Genomic DNA, 19,031 nt, shown 5'->3' with positions numbered 1-19,031 from the left:
TTCTTTTCTCCAGTGTTCTGGGAATAGAACAGCCTGTCCGTACAGTAATGCATGTACCAGACAAGTTACTCCTTGAGGTGTTAATCTTTTATTCCATTTCATAGATACTGTTCTCTTCAGGAAAATGCAGTTCATACAGGTAGAGTCGAACACTCCCTGATGCCTATTTGCAGCTTCTCTGCACCCATAACAAATTCTTCCTCAGCTCTCGTGCCTCTGAAACAGTGAATAGCTCACAAATGAGGCAAACGCTTGACTCGGACGCCCGGGCACTACTTGCTCTGTGCTACTGGTAACTAATACATTGACTTGATGCTTATCAAATACATTGGCTTGATGCCCATCAAATCCTTTGGAAGATTGGCTTTCTACGTACTATGGAAAGCATTGTTGTCAGTCTTCCAACTAGTGAACTGAGCCAGTGCTGGCAGCAACAGAGTTGTGAAAGGAAAAATGTGGAGTGGCTTGTTTGGTTGATAGAGAAACAAACGTATGGTGAGTGGTTTAGCTGTTCTTCAACTGAAGTTACGGCTCTGGAGCTTCCACTATCCTTAAATAGCTTCATGCTTGTTAGAGTGAACTCCACCTGAAATGATCAGTTCTTAGCGGTAATCAATGCATTTCTGAACTGAAATGTAAATTCCACTGAAAACCCATCAGAGGCACCTGCACCATCTGGCAGCTAGGGTTGAAAAATCGACCAAGTGCAGTTAAATTGACTATTCTGTGTGTCTATCTTGGCTGTCCCTTCCCTGACCCACACTTCCCTCTGTGTCACTTAATACAGCAGCACTCCCTTAAAGGGCTGGCCAGGGTTTAGGAGTGTAGTGTGGTTCATTAAACATGGTTTCTGCCTTCCTGAACAAACAAAACCAAACTTAAAATGGTTAGTGCAAAGATGTTTGCTCGCTGCCCCATGGCTTGCATGGTTATATAGACAGCACCCAAGACTCGGGGCTAGTCTACACTGAAAACTTATATTGGGGTGTGTGTGTCTCAAGAGTGTGAAAAATCTACACCCCAAGAGACACTGAAGCTGACCTAACCTTCGCTGTAGACAGCGCTAGGTTGATAGAATTCTTCTGTTGACCTAGTTACTGCCTCTCAGGGAGGTGGATTAACTACAGTGATGGAAGAAGCCCTCCTGTCACTGTAGCGAATGTCTACACTGAAGCACTGCAGCTGTTCTGCTGTAGCATTTTAAGTATAAACATGGGGCTTGTCTACCGTAGAAATGCTACAATGGCAGCAGCAGCAGCGCTTTGGTGTAGACACAACCTAGGCTGATGGGACAGGTTCTCTGTCGGTGGAAGTAATCCACTTCCCTGAGAAGCAGTAGTTAGGTCTGCAGGATGGTCCACACCCTAGACGGGGGCCGGGAACTAGGCATCAATCTCATCTCAGTGCTGCTGCACATCACACCTTAATTACTGCTCCAGTGCTCCACTTGTACCCCGCGATGGGCAGGGGCTCAAAGTGCTGCTTAATAGGAGGGTGGAAAGTTGTCTCTCTCCAGCTTACGGCTCTTCTAATGGCATTGCAGCTGTCTGGTAGGCAGCATGTCTTAATGGACTATGGGGCTGTTACAGTTCTTGTAGGGGGTGAATTCTGTGCTTTTAACTGAAATGTGACAGCTCTATCAGGGAGTTCGCACGGTACAGCCCTTTTAACCACACCCTGCCCCCTCATTCCCAAACACGTTTCCAATATACAGACCCTTTCATCCAACAATGCAAACTTCTCGTCCATTAAATCCCCCCCCCCCCCCCGTGCCATTGTCCTACCCAAATGTTTCTTCCTTTTGATTTTTAAGAATTTTCCATATTCCAGGTTCTCTGCTGTTGTGTTAGCAATGGTTGAGGCCAGGCGCAGGTTGCCAGGTCAAGGGAAGCAACCCTCAACTGCTGCTTGTGACTATAACTCGCCTTGTGTGACTATTAGACTGGACTTCCTGGTTAAGGTTTGTGTAGGTACTTGCCGCTAGATGAGGGAAAGGGTTTGTGTATCCCTGTAATTACAGGTCTGTTTACATCTGTTCTAATTATGTGGTGCCCTAGCAACTCACTTCCCTTGACACTATTAAAGAAGAGAAATACATTTTCTCAGATTTACCAGGTACATGTCAAGGGTCACAGTGTTCTTTCTTAGCCTTATTTCTTCTGGCTAACATAGAAGGGTGTAACTACTGGAATTTTTAGGAGTCTCATCATTTTTAAGTATCAGAGGGGTAGTCGTGTTAGGCTGGATCTGTAAAAAGCGACAGAGTCCTGTGGCACCTTATAGAAGTATTGGAGCATAAGCTTTTGTGGGTGAATACTTCTGTTACTCTATAAGGTGCCACAGGACTCTTGTCACTTTCATCATTTTTACTATTCCTGTAATAGGATCTCCCTGTAAGTGACTCCAGGGAGTTTTTGTATGTTTTCTTTTGTTTTTTTTTTTTTTTTAATCCAGCTCTGATACAGTCTATACTTCAACCAGATTGGTGATCAAAATCCTCCTTTCCTCTGTGGTTGCTTCAGTGCCTCATGCCCTGCTTCAGTGCCTCATGCCCTGCTTGGTTTGGAGTTAAAGTTACGGGCATTCATAGGCACCTTGACACGCAGCCAGAAATGCAGACAGTCCATCAAACGCTTCCCTAGAGCTCAAAACTTGCCTCGATAGAACAAGGAGATTTGAGGAGACCGTGGAATGACTCCAAACTGAAATGACAGAGTTGGCGCAGTGGCATTCTAACCTTAACTCTGATCCTAACAAAGCAAAAAAACACTCCTAAAATGACAGGTTGAAAGAAGGGGAGGAAACCCTATTTACCTTTTAGCTGTGTTAGGGGGTGACATGAGTGGCAGGGCTGCTTGCTAGGAGGAGAGGGGTGGCAATTTGCATTTCTATGGCATCGTCCAGCTGAAGATCTCTAACTGCTTTCTGGGGGAGGGTCGTTCTTTCCACGATCCCCCTTTTACGGAAGGGGAAACAGGAGAAGGAGAGTGAAGTAACTGGCCTGAAGTCACATAGTCCCGGCAGCAGTTACATTTCCTGATTGCCAGCTGTAACCACGGAACCACCTTGTCTCCTTGTTACATCCTGCAGCATGAAGGAATTAAGCCATTGCCTACAGCTAAAAGGTGCCTTGTTTTGGGGTCTCACGTCAATCCGAAATGCCGCTATCTAAAGAATTAGGTGTCTTCCCTTATCCATAATGTTGGGAATAAATTTGGTTAAACAATGACCAGATTTGGGAAACGTCTCTCCTGACATCAGACTGGCTACAATGAGCCAGACCATGTTCCCAGGGAACCTGAAGCTCTAGTTGAAGCCGGTGAGGGGTGGCGGGGCTTTGCCTGCCCTGTGTTGAGTCACATATTCTGATCATTACCTGATACCATCAGCGCTGACCCATTGTCAGATCTCACTGGCTTCCCTGATTACATGGGAAACAAAACCAGGGCAAGAATGGAAGGAATCGGGCAACCCTGGCGGTACGCATAGATAGGGACTCTATTGTTCTCTCTCTATTGTCTTGCTAGTAGTTGGCTTGCTTGAGGGTGGTGGGGTTGCTTGTGATTGGGTTGATCTGCAGTCCACAGTGGGGAGGTGTGTGACAGAGGATGGAGCCTACCCATGTCACTGAAAGGAACATGGGCTTTTCTGGCCACACTGGGATGTTCCATGTGCCACCCACCCTGCCCTGTGGTGCAGGAGAAAACCCTGCAGTGGCTTCACGGACCAGTCCATCACAGGAGGCCAACGTCTAGCTGGGTTTCACTGGGGTTAGACATTAAGGTTGCTCTGCCAGTGTTGGCCGCAGCTCTCAGCCATCTAAACGGTCAGATAAGGACCCAGCCCACCAGCCACACGTCATTCCCCATCTGACTGCAGTGCAGGTGGGCTGGAGAAGAGATGGGAGGCCTCTGACTTGAGGAGGGAGGGGATCAGACATAGAGATGGGCAGAGACAATGCTAAAGCTGAGCATGTCCACAGGGCTTCTTAGCTTTGAGGTGCTTCCTCCCAGTGGCGGTCAGTGTCATTTTACTCATGGTGTAGGGGGGCTAGTGACCTGCCTTAGGCCACAGAGGGCTTTCGTTTCACAGCTGGAATAAGAATCCAGGTGTTTCTAGTTCCCAGGGCCCTGTGCTAACCATTAGATAGTGTGTCAAAGATCACCAAACACTGCTCTAACCGCTAGATCGTGCTGCTCCACAGGCTCCCCTACTGCTGTGAAACGAGCCATTGCTTAGTTCCCAGGTCTCTTGGTGCTTTCTGATCTCAGCCCCCCTGCAATCTGAAGCAAGGTTTGAGCTCTGTCTGCGTCCCCAGCTGCAGGCGGAAATGCTAGCCCCCAGCTCCTCCATTAGATGCTGACCGCTGCCGATGCCGTTGAGCTAGTCCTGGATCCCTTGCTGCTTTGGTGCGGGAGGGTGATGGTGCAGCAGGACACACCCACGGTGGCCTCGGGGAGATCCTCCTCCTCTGCCCATTCGTTCAGCTCCGGGTTGTAGCTCTGCACACGCTTCTGGGATTTCTTCCCACTCTCATTCCAGCCTCCCACTAGGCAGATGCGCCCGTCAAGGATCGTTACCCCGGCCGTGCTGACCCCAGTGGGCACAGGCACCACATAGCTCCACTGGCCTGTGTCAGGATTGTAGCACTCCACGGGGATCACATCCACCCGCTCACCTCGGGGGCCCAGCTGGCTGCCCCCTAGGACGTAGGCACGATCAGCCCAGGTGGCAGCGCAGTGCCAGCCCCGGGGCGTGCTGAGCCCAGCCCGGTCTCTCCAGGTGTCTGTGCTGGGCTCGTAGCTGCACACACTGCGTGAGTAACAGTTGTTGACGTAGCCCCCAGTGACTAGGATCTTGCCGTCGACGACCGTGCTGGCGTGGCAGCAGCGAGGGATCTCCATGCCGGCCTTGCTCTGCCAGCTGTTGGTGGAAGGGATGTAGCAGTCGATGGAGGCCAGGACCCCCTCTGCGTTGCGCCCGCCGATGGCGTAGAGGAGACCATTGTAGGCGCTCAGACTGAAGTGAGTCCTCTTGTGCAGCATGCTGGCCAGGTGCAGCCAGGTGTTGAAGCGAGCATCATACCTGCGGAGAGAAGGAAGAGCTGTCACCTAGCCTCTGATCCCATGCTGCGGAGGGCTACTCTGAACCTGCCCTGGGGATATATGATCTCTCCTTTCTACCCCTGCTTGATGACAAGTTACTGATCTCTGTGCATTTCTCAAGCCACAGATCCTACATCACATCTCTGATCTTCCCCTCGTACCCCTGCAGCGCAAAGCTGAGCACATGCTGCAAGGCAAACTGCTGCCGTGCGAACCTGAGCCCCCGCAGGCAGATGGCATTGCTGTTACTGTACCCGGAAAGCAATCCCAGGGGCAGTCTGGCAATGCCGGAAAAGCTGAATAAGATACAGGCTAGAAATAGAAAGGAGGAAACCCGACGGGTGGAATCCTGAGGCCTTTCTCAGCTGCAGGAAAAATACACGGTGCAGGGGCCGTCCCCTGTTTTATTAACTTTTGAATGAATTCAGTGGTCGTGAATGGCCCGGGCCAGGCAGGCTCTGAACATGCTGCTTGCCCTGCGATGTATCCCCTGTGTATTCCTGGCCTAGGCTGGCCGGCCCTCCCAATCCTGAGCCCCAAACGCTTCTAGCACTGTATCTTGACCTATAAGAAGCCCTTCCAAGCCCATCCTTAGACCTATTCTATTCTAGAGGGGTTCTTCTGTCCTCATCCCTGCCGTATTTGAAAGCCTGCTAGTAGTGCATGAAGTGACATCTGTCCCGTGAGGGGATCTTTCTCACATTCTCTCCCTGGCAGAGGCTAGCAACTGGTCCTAACTCTGTGATGGTTCTGTGATCTGGGGACAATGTCTCAGGGGGATTAGACTGAGACCAAAAAACTCATGTCAGGAAGCCCATCTTGAACACAGATTTCTGGGAGGCAAAACGCTATTAACTGTGCTGGTTTTCCTTCGTAGCATCCATGTTCTTTATTCTGAATCCTGGGTGCAAGCCCAACCCCAACTGTGTGTCTCGATTTTCAACAACATTCTCCACTTGGTGTTGCCAGGGTTACGTTTCTCCTCTGTTAATAATAATCCCCGCACAGTCCCATGACATGTTTCATAAGAACTTTCCAAAAACCCAAACCCTCCACTTAAACTGTGCAACAAAGAAGAAAGAAAGACGACAAACAATAGAAATTATGCAAAAGGTGAACTTAGGGTTTTTTAAGCGAATTCTGCCAAACTGGGAATCAGCTGCAGAATGGAAACTGACAATTTATATATAGATTTGAGCAATCTCTAGCCAGAATAGAAAAGATAACCTTGAAGGGTCACAAAAAGGCAGAGAAATTACATGAAAGCTGCTCTTGCTTTCTGGACCTGTATCATTAACTGTCTGACTAAATAATGGATGTTCTTATTTATTTGTATTATGGTAGAGCCTGGAGGCTTCAGCTGAGATCAGGGTCCCAGTTGTGCTAGGAGCTGTACATGCACATAGTAAGAGACATTCCCTGCACCACAGAGCTTACAATCTAAGTAGGTAAGACAGACAAAGGGTAGGAGGAAAAACAGAAGCAATGTGACTTGGCCAAGTCACACAGCAGATCAATGGCAGAGCTGGGGATAGATTTCAAGTCTTTTGTCACCCACTCCAGTGCCCACTCTGCTGGTTTACACTGCTTCTCTGATGGAATAGGCCTTAATGTAGCAGTATTTCCCTCCATCTGCTCTTGGAGCTATGTGTGTATAATAGATATTTCTGATTGGTTTAGCCTGTATTTTCCTCCTGCTCATTTACCCTTGTGAAAAATATCCTCAGAAAAATTGACGACAGAATATGCTGTTGCTTAATTTGTGTAATCCTATCTGTCCCTAATGGCTGGGCCCAAAGATTATAACAACTCGTGCACAGCAAAAGGAATTCTCCTTTAGCTTATGTGATAGAGACCTGCATTTGAGATCTCAGGTTCAAACCCCATTGATGATTGTGGCAGGTATGTATGCAGCCACAGGCTTGTAAACTGAGTACTTATTTTTTTAAATGCACTCTCATGGGAACTATCTTGCCTTGAGGAAATTCTTATTACCTGCACAGACTGTTGACTGCATACTTAGCCTGGTTCCTAGCATCGTTTTGATCTTCCCCTCCTGCCACATAGAGGAACCCATCCATCACAATGACGCACTGGTTGAAACTTTTCGCTGGCATCTCAGCCATCTTGTTCCAGTTTCCATCCAGGTCTCTGTAGCTGATCTCTCTGCTAAGAGCTTTCTCGGTCAAAGCTGGACGGCCACCAACTGTGACTAGCACCCTTTGGCCTCCACGGATTTTGGTTCTTCTGGACTGAAGGGTATTTTGCTGGTAAGGGAGCAGATGGTAATTCATAGCCTCCACCAGCAGCCTGTGGCACTCAGGATCTTGCATCATCCGTGGTACTGGTTGCACATGGTTGACCAAATCGGGAGCTGATATGGTGCCAAATCTAATGTTGCTCAGGAGGCTGGCAGCATATGTGACTCGCTTAGGGTCAAACTCAAGCCATTTCATAGCAATCTGGAAGGCAATGACCTCATTTGGGATCTGCAGACCATCATCAATCAGCAGCTCGTTCAGCTGGTCAAAGGTGAGTTTCATGAACTGCTCAGTCTCCGAGAACTCCAGGAAGTTTTCCTGGATGAACTTTTGGGTGGCGTCCTTGGCCTGGGTGAGGTTGTATGCCCCCGAGATGTTGGTGATATACATGCAGTTCTCTACGTTTATCTCCTGAATGAGGAAGTCACTGCACATGTTGAGTAAAGCATGTATTTGTAGGCGGCTGGCGGTTGAGATGGTGCTGCCAATGGTGTACAGGGAGAGATTCAGCTTACCGGTGTAGGCGTAAGTGATAATGGTAGTCAAGCCCAGAGAGGAGACATCGTTGAGTTCTACTCGTGGCAAGTTGGGATCTCTCTTCAGCAGGCTGTGGAAATACTCGCTGCATGAAGCCATGACAAGCTTATGGACATCGAAGGACTTGGTTTTGGTGGCAATGGTGAGGTCACAGAGGAACCGCTCTTGGCACATTTGACTCATCTCCTCCAAGAGGCTGCCTCCATGGTTGGGGTTCCTGACCTCTGTGGCAGTGCAGCGGAAGCCATTGGAGACATTTTCATACAGACCATTCAAGTGGTTGAGGTGATCGATATCCAGCAAAGTGTCCTCCACCATCACATGAGCCGGGGGATCCTCGCCCTTGTCCACTTTGTTCTTCTTGGGATTTTTCTTCTTGGGAGCCATCTCAGTGGAGGTTGGCGTCAGATGGCGATCTACAGAGACAGGAAAAGTTAGAAGACACTGTAGCAAGAGGTACTGTAGATATCTTGCTATGTAAGACATATCGCTAAGCAATGGCTTTAGTACAAGAATAGGCAAAGGGTGGAGCTGGTTAGAAATTTTTGTCAGAACAATTTTCCATCAGAAAATTCCATTTTGGTGAAAAAATTTTCTTCCTCAGAATCATATAGATTTTGACAAAAAAAAATAATTAAAAAATTGAGGGGAAAAATTGAAAACATTGTTTAGAGATGTTCAGAATGAAAAGATTTGATGTTTCATTTCAAACTGACTTTTTTGTTTCGACATTTACTTCATTTCACATAGAGGAAATTTAAAAAAACCTTTTAAAAGGGTTGAAATTTAAATGAAATGTTTAGATTGACCCAAAACAAAAACAATTTGGGAATTTTGTTTCATGAAAAATTTCAAAATCTCGATATTTGGGGGGGGGGGGGAGACATAAAATCCATTTTGCGCCCACTCTAGTGAGGGCACATGGGGCCTGATCCAAAGCTCTTGAAGTCAGTGGAACGACTCCCTTTGGATAAGGGAGCAGAATGGAAACATCTCATCAGCTTTTGACCTCCCTCTAGTGGATTGAGGCCTAGGGCCAGGGCTGGCCTTACCATGAGGCGAACTGAGGTGGCCACCTCAGGTGCCCAACTGTAGGGGGGTGCCCCTAGGATCCAGAGTGTAGAAAATTGTGCCTACTGCTAGTGCATATGTATTCTCTCTGCTCTAGATGCAGGGCTGGCTCCAGCTTTTTTGCTGCCCCAAGTGGTGGGGGAAAAAAAAAAAGAAAGCATTTGAAAGTTAAGTGTTACTTAAAATTTTTGAACAAGGCATTTTAAGTTGTTAGTTCTCCATTATTGGGGTTGGTAGCAGAGCAGTACCATGATAGGAGTAGAACCGGAAGAAGGCAGAATTGAGACCTTTCAAAGTTTTGGCCCAAGCGAGGGGGTATGGGACGTCATTTGAGCTCCCCGCCTCAGGTGCCAAAATGTTGTGGGCCGGCCCTGCCTGAGGCTGGGAGTCAGGACACCACTCCCAACTCTGCCACTGATTTCCTGACCTAAGGCAAGTCACTTAGGCCTACATCTTCAACTAATTTTGAGTGCCTCAGGTTTTGGGAGCCCAACTTGAAACATCAAGACCCAAATGTTCAATATGGCCAGTAATTTTGAATGCCCAGGCTCGGACACATTGGGCTTGATTTTGAGAGGCGCTGCGCACCCACAGCTCGCAGTAGAGTTGTGGGTCCTCAGCACCAATGGAAATTACTTCCAAGATGTCTCCATCCGGACACCCAAAATCAGTGGCCACTTTTGAAAACTAAGACCTTATTCCACTGTTCCTCCATGTCTCCCTTTACAAAATAGGATAATAATATTTAAGTACCTCACAGGGTTGAGAAACTTAATAAATATTTCTAACCCACTGTGAATGCTTTGGGTAGAAGGTGCTACAACAGAGAAGTGCATAGTCTCAATAACCCAGGCCTTTCAAGATATTTAGATGCCTAACTCCCATTGATTTCAGTGGGATTTAGGACACAAATAGCTTTGAGGATTTGGATCTTTATTCCTGTTCTAAATTAAATGCTGGGATAGACGTTAAACGCACCCTGTGGACACCGAAGGAACATTTGGAAGCCACTTTTATTCTGCGTTAGTAGTAATGAATTGGCCATCTACAGTAGAAAAACAGTGGGGTTGGGGGAGTAGGTTATAACAGGGAGTGTTTTGATAAGACCAACCTGTTACCACACATTTCCTTGACTAAAGTAATTTTTAGAATATAGGCCAAAGCAAAACAACCAAAAAAAAACCCAAACCCTGTGAATTGTTCCCAGACAAAATTAAACTTGCACGCCAGTTAGAGACCCTGCAGTACCCTGGCTATTTCTGTCCAGCTCCTACTCGGTGAGCAGAGAGAGACCCATATGCTTGGGTTACAGATGTGTTACAGGACAGAAATAGCTGCAGCGTCTATGTCTCACACATGCCACAGGGCTGTTTATTACACTTAGTCCTGGTCTACACTACGAGTTTAGGTCGAATTTAGCAGTGTTAGAACCCTGCACCCGTCCACACGACGAAACTGTTATTTTCGAATTAAAGGGCTGTTAAAATCGATTTTGATACTCCTTCCCCGAGGAGGGGATTAGCACTGAAATTGACCTTGCTGGGTCGAATTTGGGGTAATGTGGTCGCAATTTGACGGTATTGGCCTCCAGGAGCTATCCCAGAGTGCTCCATTGTGACCGCTCTGGACAGCACTCTCAACTCCGATGCACTGGCCAGGTAGACAGGAAAAGGCCTGCGAACTTTAGAATCTCATTTCCTGTTTGGCCAGCGTGGTGATCTGCAGGTGAGTGAAGATCTCATCAGCAGAGGTGACCATGATGGAGTCCTAGAATTGCAAAAGAGCTCCAGCATGGACCGAACAGGAGGTGCGGAATCTGATCGCTGTATGGGGAGATGAATCCATGCTATCAGAACTCCGTTCCAAAAGACGAAATGCTCAAACATTTGAAAAAAATCTCAAAGGGCATGAAGGACAGAGGCTATAACAGGGACCCGCAGCAGTGCCGCGTGAAACTTAAGGAGCTGAGGCAAGCCTACCAAAAAAACAGAGAGGCAAACGGACACACCCAGGTCAGAGCCCCAGACATGCCACTTCTGTGATGAGCTGCATGCCATTCAGGTGGTGCAGCCACTACTACCCCACCCCTGTGCTTTGACTCCATCAATGGAGTAGAACGCAACGGGGATGCGGGTTCTGGGGACGAGGAAGATGATGATGGGGAGGTTGAAGATAGCTCACAGCAAGGAAGCAGAGAAACCATTTTCCCCGACAGCCAGGAACTGTTTCTCACCCTGGACCTGGAGTCAGTACCCCCACGAACCCACCCAAGGCTGCCTCCTGGACCCACCAGGCGGAGAAGGGACCTCTGGTGAGTGTACCTTTGTAAATATTATACATGGTTTAAAAGCAAGTGTGTTTAATGATTAATTTGCCCTGGCATTCGCGGCCAGTACAGCTACTGGAAAAGTCTGTTAATGTGTCTGGGGATGGAGCGGAAATTCTCCAGGGACATCTCCATAAAGCTCTCCTGGATGTACCCCCAAAGCCTTTCCAGAAGATTTCTGGGCAGTGCAGCCTTATTTCGTCCTTCATGGTAGAACACTTTACCACGCCAGGCCAGTAGCACGTAGTCTGGAATCATTGCATAACAAAGCATGGCAGTGTATGGTCCCGGTGTTTGCTGGCATTCAAACAGCATCCGTTCTTTATCTCTCTGTGTTATCCTCAGGAAAGTGATGTGATATTCCTGGTCACCTGGTTGAAATAGGGTGATTTTATTAAGGGGACATTCAGAGGTGCCCGTTCCTGATGGGCTGTTTGCCTGTGGCTGAACAGAAATGTTCCCCGCTGTTAGCCACGTGGTGGGGGGAGGGGTAAAGCGATCATCCCAGAGAATTGGGGGGGGGGAGTTAGTTGGGTTTGTGCTGCACATTAACCCGAAAACCACAGCCCCTCCTCCTTTTAAATGGCCAACCCAATGGCTGCTTGGTATGGGAAATGAGGGCACTGCTGTTTGAAACCATTCCCACATGTTATGAAGGTTAAAGAAGCCAAAAGACTGTGTCTTACCATGGCTGCCTGCAAGCCAAATTCTGTTGCTCGGCCCTGTGTGAAAAATTTCTCAAACCAAACCGGCATACCATCAATAAAAGGCAAAATGTGACGTTGTACCGAAAGCACATGTGCTATGTAATGTTAACAGCAAGGTTTATCGTGAAAGAGTCTACCCATGGGTCTCTAAAATGTCTTTTTAACTACCACTCTCCCTTTTTTTCCTCCACCAGCTGCAAATGTTTCAATGCTCACACTATCTTCTCCTTCTCAGAGGCTAGCGAAGATTAGAAGGCGAAAAAAACGCACTCGCGATTAAATGTTCTCTGAGCTCATGCAGTCCTCCCACATTGAAAGAGCCCAGCAGAATGCATGGAGGCAGACAATGTCAGAGTCCAGGAAAGCACAATGTGAACGCGAGGACAGGTGGCGGGCTGAAGATGATAGGTGGCGTCAGCTTGGTGACAGAAGGCAAGAGGCAATACTGAGGCTACTGGAGGAACAAACTGATATGCTCCGGCATATGGTTGAGGTTCAGGAAAGGCAGCTTGAGCACAGACTGCTGCTACAGCCCCTGTGTAACCAGCTGCCCTCCTCCCCAAGTTCCATAGCCTCCTCACCCAGACGCCCAAGAACACGGTGGGGGGGCCTCCGGGCACCCAACCACTCCACCCCAGAGGACTGCCCAAGCAACAGAAAGCTGGCATTCAATAAGTTTTAAAGTGCAGTGTGGCCTTGTCCTTCCCTCCTCCCCCACCCCTCCCGGGCTACCTTGGCAGTTATCCCCCTATTTGTGTGATGAATTAATAAAGAATGCATGAATGTGAAGCAACAATGACTTTATTGCCTCTGCAAGCGGTGATTGAAGGTGGGAGGGGAGGGTGGTTAGCTTACAGGGAAGTAAGTTTGTGGTGTGGCGGGGAGGTCATCAAGAGAAACAAACAGAACTTTCACACCGTAGCCTGACCAGTCATGAAACTGGTTTTCAAAGCTTCTCTGATGCGCACTGCGTCGTCCTGTACTCTGCTAACTGCCGTGGTGTCTGGCTGCGCATAATCAGCGGCCAGGCGATTTGCCTCAACCTCCCACTCCGCCATAAACATCTCCCCCTTACTCTCACAGATATTGTGGAGTGCACAGCAAGCGGTAATAACAATGGGAATATTGGTTTTGCTGAGGTCTATCCAAGTCAGTAAACTGCGCCAGTGTGCTTTTAAACTTCCAAATGCACATTCTACCACCATTCTGCACTTGCTCAGCCTATAGTTGAACAGCTCCTGACTACTGTCCAGGCTGCCTGTGTACAGCTTCATGAGCCCTGGCATTAAGGAGTAGGCTGGGTCCCCAAGGATAACTATAGGCATTTCAACATCCTCAATGGTTATTTTCTGGACTGGGATGAAAGTCCCTTGCTGCAGCTTTTGAAACAGACCAGAGTTCCTAAAGATGCGAGCGTCATGCACCTTTCCTGGCCATCCCACGTTGATGTTGGTGAAACATCCCTTGTGATCCACCAGTGCTTGCAGCACCATTGAAAAGTACCCCTTTCTGTTTATGTACTCGCTGGCTTGGTGCTCCGGTGCCACCACAGTTAGGGAATCCCATTGCAGCAAAGCCAACCACTATGCCCTGCACATTTCCCAGAGTCACTACCCTTGATATCAGCAGCTCTTTGATTGCGTTGGCTACTTGGATCACAGCAGCCCCCACAGTAGATTTGCCCACTCCAAATTGATGCCCGACTGACCGGTAGCTGTCTGGCGTTGCAAGCTTCCACAGGGCTATCGCCACTTGCTTGTGAACTGAGAACTGCTCTCGTCTTGGTATTCTTGCGCTTCAGGGCAGGGGAAAGCAGGTCACAAAGTTCCATGAAAGTGCCCTTACGCATGCGAAAGTTTCGCAGCCACTGGGAATCTTCCCAGACCTGCAACACTATGCGGTCCCACCAGTCTGTGCTTGTTTCCCAGGCCCGGAATTGGCGTTCCATGGCATGAACCTGCCCCATTAACACCATGATGTCCACATTGCCGGTGCCTGTACTTTGAGAGAAGTCTGTGTCCATGTCCTCATCACTCTCCTCACTGTGCTGCCATCACCTCCTTGCCTGGTTTTGCTTTTGCAAGTGCTGGTTCTGCATATACTGCATGATAATGCGCGTGGTGTTTGCAGTGCTCATAACTGCAGTGGTGATCTGAGCGGGCTCCATGCTTGCCGTGCTATGGCATCTGCGCTAAAAAAAGGCATAAAATGATTGTCTGCTGTTGCTCTGATGGAGGGAGGGGTGACTGACAATGTGGCTTCCAGGGTTGTCACACAGAATGGTCCCCTCAAGGATTGAGCTCACAACGCTGCGTTTAGCAGGCCAATGTTCAAACCACTGAGCTAGCTCTCCCCTCACTATTCATGGAGGAGGGCAGAGGGAGAAAATGAATACAAAACAAATCTGGTCTATTGTTTTGATCCACTCATCTCTCTTATACATCTTAGGCTGGCAGCAGACGGTGCAGTACGACTGCTAGCCATCGTCATCTCCTGGCTGCTCGCTGGAAGACAGTGCAGTACGACTGCTGGCCATCGTCGTCTCCCATTTATGTCCAGGTGCCCCTGGCCGACCTCACCAAGGCCAGCCAGGAGCACACATATCTGTCCAGGCGCCCCCAACCAACTTCGCCAAGGTTGGCTAAAAGAGCACCCAGGAGACGACGATGATGACGACGGCTCAGCATCCAACAGGGTCTTTAGAAAATCGAACCCCAGAAGTCTTGCTGATCTCTTGTGTGTATAGTATGAGTATTGCTTGCTTGCACGCTATCTCTCTCTCACACAGTGATTATGCTCCTTTGGGCTCTCTGAGTAGCTAAATAAATAAATAAATAACTAGATACATACATGACTGCACCCCATATGTTGGTATATTAACCTGTATTTCATCCCTGGTGCAACTCCATTGATTTCATTGAGTTTTGATTTATTTTTCATAGATATATGTTGCATTTTATTTAAATGAGAGGGAGAATGAGCTTTACCAGCTGTGGTAACTGACCTGGTTTCTGTCGTTCTATAATCTCCCATGTATCAGGATATCTCTAACTAAGTGTTTCATTGACATATCTGTTTTGGTGTCTCAGGGCTTGTCAAAGTTATTCCAGAACAAGTTAGGGTGTGAATTTAAAGCACCATAACTATTCCAGAATAAGAGTGTTCAGACAGTGAGTTATTCTGGAATAGTTATAGTGGAACAGTTATTTGAGAAAAGCTATGCCTGTCCATTTTCCCATGTGGACAAGCCCTTTGTCCCAGGGTTCAAAACTCTCACGACCCAACCTGTGTCCTGACAGGATATTTCTGAGTTACATTAAACTTTACACAGATAAAGTGAAGCTTGGATTTTCAAAGGACCCTGAAGGAGTTTGAGCAGCAGCTTCTACTAAATTTCAGCAAGGTGGGGCCCCTCACTCCCTTGTCTTTCAAAAATCCCAGTTTAAAAGACTGGGTTAATGTTGCTCAGGTGTCCAACTGCAAAAGGAAAGAGCAGCCTTTTTTTAAAATAGTTAGTTCAGAATAGGACAGCTTTGCTGTTTGTGGTCAGGTTATTACTGAGATTATTTAAAAGGAATATTTGTCATACAGACTAATCCGTGGCTACGTGAAGCTCGAATGACCTGATTAGATTTAAAAGGGCACCGACAGAAAATGAAGTAAGGATATTTTATTTTATTTTTAAATCAGTAATCCCTCCACTCAAAATGTTGCTACCCTAATCTCGGTACTGAGAGCATTACCAGGTTAACAGCAAAGATTCACCTGTAGTTGGTTAATATACCCTTCTTCCTCCTTAGGTATTTTGTTTGGATTATTTTCCTTGGTGTGTGATCAAATTGCCTGTGTCACTGTCAACTAGTATTAATACCACCGAGCTGTGTTTCAACGTGGTCTAATAACACAAAACAATGTGATTTATAACATAAACATACTTTCCTGGCAAACTATTTGGAAGCCAAAACTCCAGGTTTAATTTAAATGCCAATAAATTGTCTTGCCCCACTTTTTAAACCCACCACCACAGGGACACATTCCCTGTGCTATTCTTTGGCATCTACAGTCAAATTAAACATTTCAAATGACCCACACAAGCAAATCACTCTGTAAATATTGGACTTGAAAGGGCAAATATTGGCTTTCAGGATCCATTCAGACGAAGCTCCCTCTGCTCCTTACCTTGGTGGTAAAACGGGTTAGTCCAGTGGGGACTGTGACCAGGGCAGAGGCTCTGTGCTCTGCACATCAAGAGACATTGAGAGACCCTCAAACTTTCCAAATGAAACATTCTACCCACCCCTCCCCCAACCCTGCTAGGCCAGCTGGCTGTTCTTATCACATCAGTATTTACAGCAGCCTTCTGGTGGTGACGCAGGGACAGCTGTCCTCAGCACAGGCCTGAGAGACCTGGCTAGAGTCAGGAAGAGGGGGAGCTCAGTTCCAGCCAAGTTCAGCACGACAGGGGCTGCCAGAATCTAGAGCAAATAAACTGGATGTGCATCCAAAAAAGTTCAGATTGTTCTCTAAGCTGCCACCTACCACAAGTGAAAGTGAGTGGCAGTGACTCCAGAAGGGACTGCTCAAGGACAGAGGCCATTTGAGGACAGGGGAAGGAGGAGGACGGCTCCTCAGTGGGGTGCCTCTGATTTGCACCATCTGAGAATCTGGCCCAATAATCTCATAAACAGACTAGCAGGAACGGAATAAACAAATCACAGTTTGCATCAGGGTGGTGGACATGAACTATGACTTGGACAATCAACATTATTATTAATTATTATTGATAATAACAGTATCTAGGAGCCCCAGTCATGAGCTAGGACGCCTAGGGTGACCAGTCAGCAAGTGTGAAAAATTGGGACGGGGGTGGGAGGTAATAGGAGCCTATATAAGAAAAAGACCCAAAAATCAGGACTGTCCCTATAAAATCAGGACATCTGGTCACCCTAAGGACGCCATTGTATGTAGTGCAAATACAGACCGAAAAGACAGCCCCTGAGCCAGGGAGGTTACAAATCTAATTAAAACTGGCTTTTGGCAACTATTTAAAAATCTGCTTTTCACATGTGTTTGTACCAGCCACGTTTGGATGCTTGGATGCTTAAAACAAATTGGAAAAGAGGCTGAAATTTGTTTCCAGATTCAAACAGAGATTTCACAGCCCATTTTACTGCTATTTTCTTAGCTCTAGGGATGAGTATTTTATCTGTTAGAGTTTATAATGTCCCTTTGAAGCCCAGGCAGTTCTGGGTTGAAATTCAGCCCCATGATTCAGGCATGAGGCCTATGTACCACTAAAATCCTGCTTAAGCCCTGTTTTGAGACTTCAAGTGGGACTTATGCAAAGGCATTATCCTTTGCACAGGAGTGAATCTGACCCCCTTAAATGAATGAGGTAAATGATCAACAGAATTAGAGCCCAGGGATTCTTCAGAACCATTTTCCAATGATCAGACCTTCTCTTAGTTATTGGATGGTATCAAATATTGTCAAGAATATTCATACTAAGGGGTATTTATATTATTCCTCCAACATCATTATTTTTCTCACCATATTCTGCCATAACTCCCAGCTACAGCAGCGGGAACTGTCTTTACCTATTGGTATGTTACATTGCCCAGTGTTTCGACTTCTGAGCAAAGATTTACCTCAATATATTCCTCTCATTGGATTATGACTATGTTTCTTATATGGCATTCTAAACCTGGTGACAATCTAAGACAATGTAGTGATGGATTTAGTTGTGGTCATGTATATGAACCAGAGCAAAGCAGCAGTGATAGGTGCTATGGCAGTGGCATGACAATGCTAGTCCAGCAGCGACTTTTGAGGTGAAAGACCGGGATGGTTGAAAGGCAGAAAGTATCAGCCTTCCCTTTCTGAATGCATTTCTTTTTGATCATGCTTTGTGTAACTTGGACCATCATGTGGTTGTTAAATCCAGTGTGAGGTCATTTATAACCATCTTATTCAATGTTATTGTTTGCAATATAAAGGAAGCTTGAAAACACAGTTTTTGACAGATTGTGTCCTTTTTTTCTATTTTCCATTTTTCCAACTACTTTCTCCCCTGTGTTTTAGTGGAGCTAAAAGTAACGTGGCTGTTTTAACAATTTCTTTGTACTTATCCCAGCCCTACGTAGCTCAGGTACTAGTATGTGTTAAACTGCTGTGCAGTAGCTAACAGAGAAAGAGTAAAAGTCCCATAGGAACAGTAGCTTTTATATCTACTTTGTAGATGCGTGAATTAAATAAAAAGGTAACGTTTAGAATTGTGAGGGCTATCTTGGGCAGTTAGAATAATTTCAAGACTGGTGGGATCTGCCTTTTAATAAGATACCTGAAAATGCTGCATAGGCCAGTGCAGAGCTCAGCAAATAATTTACACTCTTCTACAAAGTCTAAACAGTGGCAAAGGGGCCTGGAATTCTCTTGGAAATGACCTTAGCATCATTATGAGCTTGAGAACTCTAAGAAATCTTGAATACAGCCTGGGTGGATGCTGTTAAAAGCATTAAGAAAATCTACATTGTTAGCTGAAAATTGAGTGCCGTGTACAGCGCACATGCAGTGCCATAAGTAACTTGAGACATTGTAGAATAGGGTCTTCTCTTTCAATACGTGTAATGAACATTGATATGTACAATACTAGCAAATGAATACCTATACATTATGGAGTCAGGTGTGCCTGGCTCCTAGAGTTGCCTATTTTGGTTGGACGTATTCCTGGAGGTTTCATCACATGACATAAGCTTTAATTAAAGATTAACCTTTAATTCCTGGAGGTTCCAGGACAATCCTGAAGGGATGGCAACCCTACTAACTCCCACTGAGGATCTGGGTCTCAATGGTTGCAACTCAATTGTTAAGACTGAGTTCCATTTTGTACTTAAAGCAGGGATCAACTTGTTTTGTATAAAAAACACAATGTATTCTCCCCAGTCTTACAGTATGTACTTTATGAGTGCGGAATTATTTCTGTGAGAATGTACAAGTCAGTAATGTATTCATTTAAGAGTTAACA

General features: G+C 46.7%; 1 protein-coding gene across 1 annotated transcript; it reads right to left on the bottom strand.

Annotated features, from left to right (window-relative positions):
* Nucleotides 1-1,749: 1,749 nt before the first annotated feature.
* LOC123355365 (kelch-like protein 31) lies at nucleotides 1,750-16,253 on the bottom strand. Its single transcript, XM_044997722.1, has 3 exons — nucleotides 16,187-16,253; nucleotides 7,101-8,319; nucleotides 1,750-5,085 (listed from the first exon to the last, which is right to left on the bottom strand). The coding sequence occupies exons 1-3, from the start codon at nucleotides 16,251-16,253 to the stop codon at nucleotides 4,353-4,355; spliced, it is 2,019 nt and encodes a 672-aa protein (XP_044853657.1). The 3' UTR covers nucleotides 1,750-4,352.
* Nucleotides 16,254-19,031: the final 2,778 nt, after the last annotated feature.

Source organism: Mauremys mutica, chromosome 23, assembly GCF_020497125.1.
Source record: "Mauremys mutica isolate MM-2020 ecotype Southern chromosome 23, ASM2049712v1, whole genome shotgun sequence".
Classification (NCBI taxonomy): Eukaryota; Metazoa; Chordata; order Testudines; family Geoemydidae; genus Mauremys; species Mauremys mutica.
The sequence above is the reverse complement of the archived record's forward strand: the minus strand, read 5'-3'. Positions and strand labels throughout refer to the sequence as shown.